The following is a 12,375-nucleotide window of genomic DNA, read 5'->3' as shown; positions in this document are numbered from 1 at the left end:
AGTAGGGCTTATTTTTGGGATAAGGCTTATATTGGGTCACATGTAAAAATTAAGGTTGGACTTACTTTCAGGATAGGTCATATTTTTTGGGAAACAGGGTATATCACATCATAGGGAAATGTGCATATCGACACAGATTCATTCTAGGACCAAAATCTATCCTTATTTCCTACTTTTTGTGACATGCCTATATCAGGAACTGGAAAATATTTGAGAACATTCAAGAATGAAATTTCAGTAATTGATTGATATAATTTGTATATAAATAGATATAAAATGTACGGTTATTAAACTTATTGAACTTTATATTGAGGCTAGTGTCTGTCTTACTCTATATCATGTCTCTTTATTGAAGTTTACATTAGTATGCACACTGAAAAAATAAACATGTCTGAAGTATATTGATAATAGCTTTACTTTTTCTTGTTTCCTCCCCTACCACTTTCTAGGCAAACTTTGAGAAAATAGAGAATGAGCTCAAGGAGATCAACACCAATCAGGAAGCCCTGAAAAGGAATTTCCTAGAGCTAACAGAGTTGAAATTCATACTCAGAAAAACTCAACAATTTTTTGATGAGGTCAGAATATCGGAATGTTTTCAATTCTTATCATCTGGGCCAGCCCATCATAACCCACTGTTTTTCTTCTTACAAATGCCTGCTTAAGTTGCAATTTGGGTTGGCAGCTCTATTTGCTTCCGATGAGTTCTTCCAAATTGTTTTTCGTTCATAAACATTTGAGAATTGGTTATAGAAAAATCTATTTGTACCCCTAGTTTCTAGGACATCTTACAGGCACACAAGGATTTGGAATGTCTTTAAGCATGTTTTACAGTTGGGTAGAAAAGAGAGCTTACAGAAGTACAAAGACATAAAGTGCTATATTTTTAGAGCGTTAAAGCAGAAGTGATTGAATATCCTTTTATGTCTAAACCAGGGAAGGACAATCACCTTCTACACTTTTCTCCTACATTTCTTATGCTTCTTGACTATTGACCTTACTGTCTCAAGCATATAAAAAATATAATCCAAGAACTGTGAAGAACAACACATTACTTATTATTTCTGTAAGCATAATTTTAATGGCCTGAGATCCTAAACTCACTTATCTGGAACATTTTTCTTCCAAATCTATAGATTAAGGAATTGATTGAGATTTTTGTAGTCTTGTTTGGCTTTAACCAAAAAGAAAAGGGAGGAATTTAAGAAATCTGTATCTACAAATACATTCATTGCAAAAAGCAATTTAAGTCAAAACTTTCCTATTCAGAAATCCTGTTACTGGGCTATACCTGGTTTCAGATATCCATTCAAATTTAGGTTGTTTAATTTTAATTTTCAGTTTACAAACATTATATAAAAACTGATTTTTGTGTGCATTTTCAGTGATTACTTGAATATGCTAAAGATATGAAATCTTGCAGTGCTCCAAACAAGAAGAAATTTGTTGTGTAAACAGAATTATATATATATACAGTATATATATATATATATGTAAGAAGTCTTTGGACTATGTCAGCTTTCACTTGCTTTGTGAATAATGTGGTGAATCTATACAAAAATATTTCTGGGTGCCTAACGTCAGATGTTGAATATCAGTTTGCAGGTTGTGGTTTTTGAATTACTGACACATGCTAGTAAATATTTCATTTTTATGACTGCCACCATGACAAGAAAGCTCAACTACTAGTTTTTTTTAAAGTTTAGTTATAACAGTTACGCAATGTCTCTTGAAAAGGTGTTTGGAAAAACATCCAACCTTGGTGCAACATATGCTTGTCCAATTGATTTTTGGTCTTGTCAACATGCATGTATTTGATCCTTCCAAGTTGCGTAAAAGCTAATTTAAATGACCTTTGAATACAGGATATATTGGAAACATCAGCTGTGAATATTAACTTTAAGTCATATAATTATTTTTATATTAGTCTTCCATATAATTATAGTTCTATTTCATTTTCAGTAGATTGTCCAATACCATCCTGAATATATTCTGAGTTGTTTTCTCTTGGGCGTGACTGGAAAAATGTTTTTTCCCCAAGGGCAGATGAAAATTAACTATGTAACCTAGATCCTTGCAGTTTGCCCAGAATATTGGCTTGAATTTTATCAACATAAGATTCATAATATATCAGTGATGTGGAACAGTCTGTGCTGGGCATTCTTAAGACAATTTCTTCTAAACCACATTGTCAATTTTTTATCTATGTGATATTTTATATAAGAATGACCCTAATTTAAACCCCAATACATTTTAAAGTGATACAGTCCTGACACATTGATGAGTTTTTATTGCTATTTGTGAGAATTGGGCTTTTCAGCTTCATACTCTAAATAGTATATAGTGACAATAGTATCACTAAAGGGAAAAGATGCCTATATCTGGAACTATCTTAAACAGACTGATCATTATGGATTCCATATATTGTGTTATAACTTTACATTGAGATGTAGCCTTTATAGTTATGAGTTATTTCATGTTCATTCTTTGAAAAGCTTTACCTAACCAGTTAGCAGCCCTCCAAATTTAGGGTGTGTTTTTAAGGTGGCATGATCTGGTTGTTCCATCTTCCTTTTTTTAACCACACTGATTGCTGCATTCAACATTTTGAAGACTTTATAAATCTTTTGGGAGAGACTTTTTAAATACTTGTTTAACGGTAAGAAACGGCTCACAAGGCTTGCAAACTTTGATTTAGTTGAGGTGGAGTTATAGGAAAATTTGGGCCTCACTGAATGAGAACATTTGCTTTGCCGGTGTAGCCATTTTTTGCATGTCAAAAAAGAACACAGTGATTTTGAATCGATTAACTGTTAGTCATTTTCTCATTCTTCATATCTTTATCTTGTAAAGAGCACAGTGAGAACTGGAATAATATGTCGGAATGTATAAACCATAAGTGTTCAGAATAGACTGAAACAAGACTGGAAAAGTAATGGTTAATGGCATGCAGTTCCTATTTCTTTCCTCTGATTTCTTTTTTCTTTTCATCATGTCACATCTTTAGTTCTCATTTGCATCTGTCATTTCTTCCTTCTTTTGGTGATCTTTGCTGCAGGTGCTGGAAACCGTGAAATATGTCTCCTGCTTTATGTTTTTCTGCAAGAAGGATCTTGACTTGCTTCTCCTATATAGTTGCTTATGAATAATGATCATAAATTGGGTTTACTTTCCAATGTTTTGAAAATTTAATGTTTCTTGCTTTAGCAGAGGAGATACATACCGTAATTCTTACGGAAGGGCACTTGTGAATGCTACCTTCCTGCCTTTACAAATAAACTATTCCATTAATGGTAGGTAGTATTAAAGTAGCATCTCAGTTCTGATTTTAAAATAGTCAGAATTGAACCTTCCTGCTATTTGTTAATTTTTCTTTGGAAAGGCTTCCTGAAATACAATAATAACCATAATAATTGTTATTTGAAAATTCAATTCAAGATTCTTCATTTGAGCATGTACATTTGTATGCAGGCTGGAGTAGGTATTTTATAGGAGGTCAATTGGTTTATTTCTTGGTATATTTCCACAGCTAAAATTCAGCATTATAATGGACACAGATATTGGAATGTTAGGTGGAAAATTGGAGCTTAACAGAAAACATTTGTTTAGAAATGACAGAAATAATAGCATTATTACAAATATTAGCAAAAAGATTAACACTTATTCACATGATGCATTACTATCTATCCAGAGTTGTATATATCTCTGTGTACATTTGTGCAGGAGTTTTAAAATGTTTTGCTGCATAGAATGTAAAAAAAGACATTTTCTTGAGATGTGTCTATCCTTTGATGCTTGAACCTAATGCAAAGTCCAGAGAAAGAGCTTCTTGTTTTAAAGAATGTTAATATTTTGAAGAATATATTGTAACTGTAGAGAAAAGAATTTGAAAACAAAAGGAATGTACTATTTGACCTAAAGAATTTGAAAGCAAAAGGAATGTACTATTTGACCTGGGAATCAACATATATTGTATTCCCTCCAATTATGTTAAATTGTCCAGATTTTTCAGTGGGAGGTTTTCTTTAGCAGATACTTTTGTGCTGAGGTTGGTAACTCCATGGGCTTTTTTGCTAGGACATGCTCTTTTTTATGGCCTGCTGCTTGTTCTGTATGTATCTTCAATTTCAAATAAGTATGAAAAGCCATCTATTTTGCAGGAATGCTTTGCATGCATTGGAAGGTGAGAACTTTTCCTTCCAAAGCTTCATCTGCTTTTGCTTTTCTTTAAAATGTTTTTAACTGTGTGGCTTGTGAAAAAACTTTTTTGGTTATCCCATGTAATGTTGTCCCTGGAGGTGTGGCATTGTCATTCTTCCAGAGCTATATCACTAGTGCTTCTGCAAGTTAAGTTCCCAAGACTCCCAACTAACAAGTTATAGAAATAAAGGTTATCTGTGAATTCCATCCTATTTGTAGAAAGATGGAATGCACTATATAAAAAAATGGAAGTCACGCTAAGCAAGGAATGTTGTGCATGATAACCTAAAATATTTTTATATGCTTACTATTTGAATTGTTAAAAAAGCAAATTGTTCTTTTCAAATGCACTATATACGTGTGTTGTTTTTGCAAAAATAACCTGGTTTTTAAATGAGGGTTGAGTATATTACATATAATCAAACAGTAATATTGGTTAAAATTACAGTTATTCTGTAGTAGCTATTGCTGTATAATAGTCATTAAAGGATTTTATTTCATTAGAATTTTGAATTACATTTTTACAAACAAATATATATATATTAAACGTGTGAATTGATGAGAAAGAATTTTGAACATTAGCTACTGCTTGGAGGAGGCAGTTTGATTGATGGATTTAACCATTTTTCTATGTCTAAGTAGGGCTTTTTTTCTTTCCTGCCTTGTCCAGTTATCTCTTTCCCTTACTCTCATCTCCATTGTGTTTTCTTTCTTTTTTAATTCTAGCTGTCAGGCCTCACATTGGCAAGGCTATGAATCTTGGCTCTCTAGGCACTTAATCCCCTATTCAGAAATTGGTTTACTGCGCATGTGGCAAGATGATTGCAGATAAGAATGAAACCAAATACACCCTGAAAATGTGTCCACTGCAGTTAGCAGAAATCAGTCATTCTATAGGCCTGTGCTCTAGAGTTGTTTTGATAGCCTTGGAAAGGCTTCTGAATTATGCTCTAACATCTTGCTAGAGGGGAAACTGCTGGTTCCTGCCTTGCTCATCTTTTTTGCTTACTCCTTCAATTCCATATGATGGAAGGAAAAAGTATTTGTGGATACATCAATTCTGTTTTATTTTTTCTCATGAGAGGGAAAAAAAATGTAGAGCAACAGTTAATCTTGCAAATAGACAATTTTATTTTACAAGCATTTAAGTTTGATTAGTTATGTAGTCTATTGATACAAGACTATGGCTTTTGTTCTAGACCAGCCCTTCAGTTTCAAAGGAGATAGCATAATTAATATATATGTTAGCACCTTTTGGAAACAAAGGAGTTGTGCTTTTTTAAAGGATGCTGCAGTAGCGTGAGCCTAAGAAAAGATTTGTTTGATTTAAAAGGTATTTGTTGAATAGCCACATGAACTTCTAAATCTAAAGCACTGCACAACCTTGTGAATATTTCCACAGATATACAAGTGTATCACGTGCACACATTTATGGAGTCAGTGGGGAAATCTCCAGAATTGATTTCTGTGGAGTTATCAGTCCTAAATTGAAAAGATGGGGAGACTGGATATGTTCCCCCCACTGCTCTAACCATCTTTTTTTCTGCCTACCTTTTGGATGAGTATTATATATGTTTGGAAAAAAAGTGAGCTTAGCTATGCTGAAATCTCAAAGGGAAGAGAGGATCAGTATTTTATGCAGTGTGTGGTTCGAACTGCAGATTTTTATTTGGATGTGTTTTGATGCTTGTCATATAAGGAATCTTGCTAAAAAAATATTACATTCCTTATATGGATGTTTTTAGTAGTTAATCACAAGTAAGAAAAATATATGGGGAAATAACTTCTAAATTTATGGGGGGAAACCCAGAACTCTCAGCAGTTGTGTTTCATGCCCATTCTTTACCCTTCTAGGGATTAATACAAACATAATTATTTATGTAAAATGAACAAGCATAGATTAATTGTAATTTAGGCAGAATTACTTTTTAAAAATGGAATATATACTGCCTTGTATATGTTGTATCATATCTTTGACAAGACAACTTCTTATTTTAACAATTACTTTGATTCCTTTTGTCTTATTTTCAGATTCTAGACCCATAGCATTCTTTGTTGTAACCTCTCCTGCATTTTCCATAGTACAGAGTAGATGCTCATGATTAAGTTGTAAGTTGTCATTTAAACAGAAAAAGATCCCCCTTTCCAGATCAAGAGAAATAGAAAATTGCTCTTTTTCTATCATATTCCTTTGGAGCTTAACTTGCAATCTAGGCTAATTGTTGTCCAGCTTGAAAAACCTGTGTTCATGAGTGTTTTGTTTTTCCCTCTCTGGCTATATAAGGATGCTTTATCTCTCCCTCATATTTTCTTTAAGCTTTCTCTTCTTTTGCACTGTTTCTTCTTCTCTGCTTTTTCTTCTCTTTTTCTCATCCATCTCCTGGTTCCTCATCCCCTGCATGCCACTAACTAGTTTCATTAGATATTAATTGATTTGTGAATTCAGGCTGAATTGCATCATCAGCAGATGGCGGATCCTGAGTTGTTGGAGGAGTCCTCGTCGCTGCTGGAACCAAGTGAAATGGGAAGAGGGACCCCACTGCGATTGGGGTATGTTTTTTAAAATTAATGGTACTTTATAAAAATTGTAGCACTGATGTTAAGGACCAGAGTTACTCCAGTATACTGTAATATTTTTCTTGGTTTCTTGCATAGGAAAATACAAGTTGGCAGTCTTGTCCTCTTGTCCTTTTCTATATCAGCTGAATGTAGGAATTCAGATACTGGATAATAAGTATATATTATTCTAAAGTAGTGTAGATCTGATTTCTGTATCTATTACTACTAGAATGTAATACACTGAAAACAATTACATCATACAGAACAGATAATCTACAATATTTCTCAAGTATCAATTGTACTTCATTTTCTAAAGGTGTTAATTATCTGGAGAAGATAAGTATGGCTCATTAACAGCCATAATTGATAATTTTATATTAATCATAATTGATTCATTTGTTTCTAAATTTAGGAAATTAGAAATCTTATTAGGACACAGGAAAGTTGCCAAGAAAATAAATAGTTTTAATTTATTTTGGATAGAACAGCAGTATACTTGTTTGACTTCACTTTACCTTTGTTGATTTATATCCCATCCTTTTCTCAGATAATGCAAGGAATGTATACTGCATATACTGTTCTTCTCTCTCATTTTATTCCCATAACCATCCTCAGAAATAGTTACTGACTCAAATTCCATGCCCAAATATGGGCTTCAACCTGTGTTCCTTAATCCTTTTTAAAGCAATTTACTGTACTGTTTAACTTAGAGACATATTTTCCCACAGCTGTTGCCATTAATTTTGATAAACTCTTACTTCTATCAATTTTATTCAACAAGAATTTTCTAAACATATTTTTATTATTTTTTATAATTAATTTTATTATTTTTAATGATAAAAATATGTATTTTAGAAAAGAAAGAAAAATAATGAATAAATAAGAGGCAAATTAAGGAGAAGAAACAAAGCAGGGGGAAAAAAGGAAAAGGGTAAAAAAGCGGTTATAAATACATTTCATATTTTACCCCCTTTCTAAATTTATATCATTCTTTCCATAATCTCCTTTCCAAATCATCAAGCCCATAAATCACAAGTAATATTTTTCTTCAGCAAAAGTCAGTAAGGGGTAATTTTATTCTATAACTGTGTTGATGTTTTCTAGTTGTCTTTTCTATAACATATCTTAATTTATAAGATGCTATTAAGTATTGAAGAAGGCCCACTTATGCAGATAAACTTCAATATTTATTTCAAAAGCTGATCCAAACATTTACAGTTTATGATGTTTTCCCCACGATCTAGGTCTTTCTTAAATTTTATGCTCTGATTGTACTCCTTTCAGAGATTTAGCTCAGAGAATTTCATTATATGGATATCAAGACTTTTTGATAACTGGTATTGTCAGTGAACTCTTAAGTACTTCTTGATAACAGGTATTCTCAGTGAACTTCAAGAATTTAAGAATGCATGTATTTAAGCGTTGATCTTTCTGTACAGTAGCATTTATTCCTTGATAGTTCAGACATTGCTCCAAACCAAACCTTAATTTATGTTGACCATTAAGAATCTAAATTAAATATGGTAAGTAAGCATTGTACAAAAATTACAAATTGTTTATGTCCTATTTTTAATCATAGATTGCAACTTCATATATTTTCTCTATAGTCCATAAATTTCTGAAATAGATTGAAGTTCACAGATATAGATTCAATTCATGAAAATCAGAAATTAATCAGTTCTAACCTGATCTCAGAATTCTCAGTCAGCATAGCATTGGTAAGAATTCTGAAAATTGAAATTCATACATTTAAAGGATAACCTGATTTGGAAAGAGTGCCCTAAACTATGAATTGTACTAATAATTGTACAATTCCTACATTTCAGACCATTTTTTTCTGTACTGGAAACTGTGGATTAATTTTATTCAGATATACACAAATATCAGTTTCACTTTGTTCAGAGGCCAGTCCATGTTTTAGAATTTAGGCATTTCAAAATTAAGTAGCAAACACATCCCAGATCCATTCCTGAAAATCAAGATCGTTTATTTCTATTTATATAAAATTATTCTTTTTGCCATGCTGTTTATGAGATGACAAATTCCATGCTTAAGGAGTATAATTTAACATAAAAAATAATATGAATTCCTTTTAAAACATTACTTGTCTAATCAACAACAAAAATTAATCTCTTTTTTAGATCACAAGCACATTTTATACCTTGATCCATCTAGTCTCTAGAATTGTTCTTTTCATAATTGTGCTATATAGTTAATACTTTTGTTGTATTTTGTTTTATTTTTCTACTAACTTGCACAGTACCTGTATTCTTTTCTTGATTCTATTGGTTTTGCAATGGCAACATCCATTTGTTTCTGGATTGATATTTATTTGCATATTCTTCTTTTTCTTCGGTTTCTCCTGTATTTAGATTTGTGGCTGGAGTGATTAATCGTGAGAGAATCCCGACCTTTGAGCGGATGCTATGGAGGGTGTGTCGTGGAAATGTTTTCTTACGACAAGCTGAAATTGAAAATCCTCTAGAGGACCCAGTAACGGTATAGTGGCTATTTCTGCAGCAGCAGACTGTAGACCGGGGTGGGCAATTAATTTTCCCAAGGGGCCACATGAAGAATGAGGATCATTATGGAGAACCAGACCAATAGCTCCCTGCTTCACTCTTTAAGGCTGTGCTTTGACAGAAGCCACAGTGGGTGACTGAGCCAGAGCCCTTTCCTGCAATGACTATCACCATCACCTTATCAACCTGCTTTGGGTAAGGAGTGAATGCTACACAGGCTTAGAAAAGGCTGCCAGCCTACCAGTGGTCTTTTCTGTGCCTACCCAACATATACTCACATGAAACAACTTAAGGAGGTGTGTGAATGCATCTTGAGCCACCTGAAAGAGTGCACTGTATGTGAATAAAGTTCTTTAAGGGAGTATTTTCAATATTAAGCAAAAATCAAGAATATGGGAACATAAATCTCAAGCTGGCAGGAGGGAAAATCAAGAATAAAGTTAGAAAGCATTACTTCACAAAAAGAGTAATGGAAACTTGGAACCCATTTCCAGTGTAGATAATGAGTGGGTCATCAGTAACTAAATTTTATGCTTGGGATAAACATATGTCCATCATCTGACAAAAAAATTAAAAAAATGAAATAAAAATAATAATTAAAAATAATAAAAACATAATAATAAATAAAAGGAAAAAACCCTGAAAGGCCAGACTCACTAGGTTTTTTTTTCTGCCATCAGTTTTCTATGTTTCTATATTTCTGCTTAGAAAGAAAATCAACATTCTGTTCATAACAAGTGCCTCTATTCTTATTAGGTTTGTGCAAAAAATTACTAATGAAAAATGTTTTCATTTGGACAAATGCAAGAAGGGGGAGTTGCTATCCAATTCTAGCCATCTGTCTGAAAAATGTACTACTGGCCTCTTGGGAAAGTTCAAGGGTTTGGATTCAAAAGTATATGGTTGATATCAGTCCATTGCCATTTACTTCTTTATCTCCTGCTTGTTTACTTCAGAACATCTCTTTAAGCAGCAGCCTTGGTTTATCTTTGTGGCTTCTTTGCTTATGCTATAGTTTCTCCAGGTAATACATTATTCAGAATATAAAAGGGATGGTTTTCTTATACTGTCTGCCCCTCCCCCTTTATCCTGTGGCTACTTGGTGATCTTGGTTGAAGATTTATGAGGGAATTTAGAATGATTTGAAGGAAAGTTTAATGTTTGAAATCCTACTTATTATTACCTGGATTACTTGAAGGCATAGAAGCTCATAAAGTTAGAGCTGGAGGTGTATTCATAAAATACTATTCAGGAAAATTATATTGCGGAAGGTTTTACATTCAGATAAGACCTAATTCATTATATTTTGAGCCTAAAAGGATAATGCAAGTTCAAAGGTTTTTTTAAAAATTTGATTAGTTGGATTTTTTTGTCTAGGCAGGACACTGACATTGAATTATATATGTTTGTTACCTAATCCAATGTATTTATTTATTACTTACTAAATCTAATCGATTATTAGTAATTCTCTTTTTTCTTGTTCTCTGGGGTAGCTTAGCTTGAACTTCTGGAACTATTGCTGCATAAGTATGTTTTGAAATTCTGCGCTGTATGCTTTTTTATAAAGTATGGCCTAGTTTTTTTGCCATTTTCAAAGGCATACTGAGGTAGTTAAGGAAAAGTGAAGGTTTTTTTTTTAATTCACCCTTCCTCCTCACCAACCCTGAGGCTATTTCAAATCTTGAAAAAGATTTCAGAAAACTTCAGAAAATCTATATGCTTCTACTTAGCAGGGATATGAGAAGAGAGAGAGGATTTGAGAAGTCCCCAGTAAATGTTATGACTAAGTGGTAGATTTGAACTAGGATTTTCATGATCCAAAGCTAATACTTTCGCTACTCTCAACTGGAAAGCTTTAATTTCAAATGGACCTTCTCTATCTTTTCTTTTTTAGGGTGACTATGTGCACAAGTCTGTGTTCATTATTTTTTTCCAAGGTGACCAGCTGAAAAACAGAGTCAAAAAGATCTGTGAAGGGTAAGCAAATCAGAATAAGAAGACTGTTGCTTTTAATTTGTAGTTTTTTTATTCATTTTACATTATTTTCTAACCTTCTCATCCATTTGCACGTATAACATATTGCTGGTTGGAGGGAGGCCAGGACATTAATCTCATGATTAGGTTATTATTATTATTTATATTGAATCACTTCTCTGTGCCTTTCAGATTCCGGGCTTCTTTGTACCCCTGTCCAGAAACTCCACAGGAAAGGAAGGAAATGGCTGTCGGAGTCAACACAAGGATTGATGATCTTCTGATGGTATAATAATGTTAGGATAAGGCAGGAAGAGACAGTTCTTGATTTCTGTCTTTATTTCTGAATTGGTCTCTATAGTTAATATACCTGTATACATATGCTGTAATTTGTACTGCAGAGATCATATTATTTAGACGAATTTGATGCAAAGTAATCTATATCTATTGGCTAATACTGAATGGAATCTCATCAGATTTGAAGAGCCAAAAATTGCCTACCCCTATTACAACACTGAGCATCATGTTATTTGATTTGGTGCTGGCTCTAACTGGTTACATTCTTTTGGATGAGTTTCAGAAGTAATTTTTAGGGAAGTACTAAGAACTTACTACCTATCACATGGATTGATGATCTTCTGATGGTATAATAAGGGCCACACTTCTCATTGTCTGATCTTCTATGTCAACTCATACACGATAACTTTCATGCAAGGTATTTTAGTTAACTTGACATCTTAAAATACTCTGAATCAGCATTAAAAGACTGCTCAAACAGATGAAAACAGTAGGTTGAAGTTTAATTCAGAGGTAACAGTGTGGAATTGGAGTCCAATTGACAAATAAGTTTGTTTGTTTATATCTCACCTTTATTTTTACAAAGAACACAGCGAACATACCTAATGCTCCCTCCTCCTATTTTCCCCACAACAACAGCCCTATGAGGTGGGTTGGGCTGAGAGAGAGTGATTGGGCCAAGATCACACAGCTGGGTTTCATGGCTATGATGGTACTAGAACTCATGATCCCCTGTTTTCTAGCCTAGTGCCTTAATCACTAGATAGGGCTGTTATGACTTTTCCTACATACTTTTCATAAACTCAAGGATAAAAGCTTTAAA

The 12,375-nt window shown here is 33.2% G+C and overlaps 1 protein-coding gene across 14 annotated transcripts in view; it reads left to right on the top strand.

Moving 5' to 3' along the window:
- ATP6V0A1 (ATPase H+ transporting V0 subunit a1) overlaps nt 1-12,375 on the top strand; it is a 49,462-nt gene that overhangs the window by 7,508 nt on the left and 29,579 nt on the right. For 7 of the 14 annotated variants that reach the window (XM_026710883.2, XM_026710882.2, XM_087918461.1 and 4 more), the window contains exons 5-9: nt 450-578; nt 6,647-6,750; nt 9,132-9,258; nt 11,176-11,258; nt 11,448-11,541. In XM_026710883.2, the coding sequence (XP_026566668.1) occupies nt 450-578; nt 6,647-6,750; nt 9,132-9,258; nt 11,176-11,258; nt 11,448-11,541 (537 nt within the window). The remainder of the gene's footprint in view (nt 1-449; nt 579-6,646; nt 6,751-9,131; nt 9,259-11,175; nt 11,259-11,447; nt 11,542-12,375) is intronic. The other 7 variants (XM_026710886.2, XM_026710885.2, XM_087918463.1 and 4 more) reach the window with 2 other exon arrangements.

This window comes from Pseudonaja textilis, chromosome Z (assembly GCF_049901715.1).
Source record: "Pseudonaja textilis isolate UNSWEBS1 chromosome Z, rPseTex1.2, whole genome shotgun sequence".
NCBI lineage: Eukaryota > Metazoa > Chordata > Lepidosauria > Squamata > Elapidae > Pseudonaja > Pseudonaja textilis.
The sequence above is the reverse complement of the archived record's forward strand: the minus strand, read 5'-3'. Positions and strand labels throughout refer to the sequence as shown.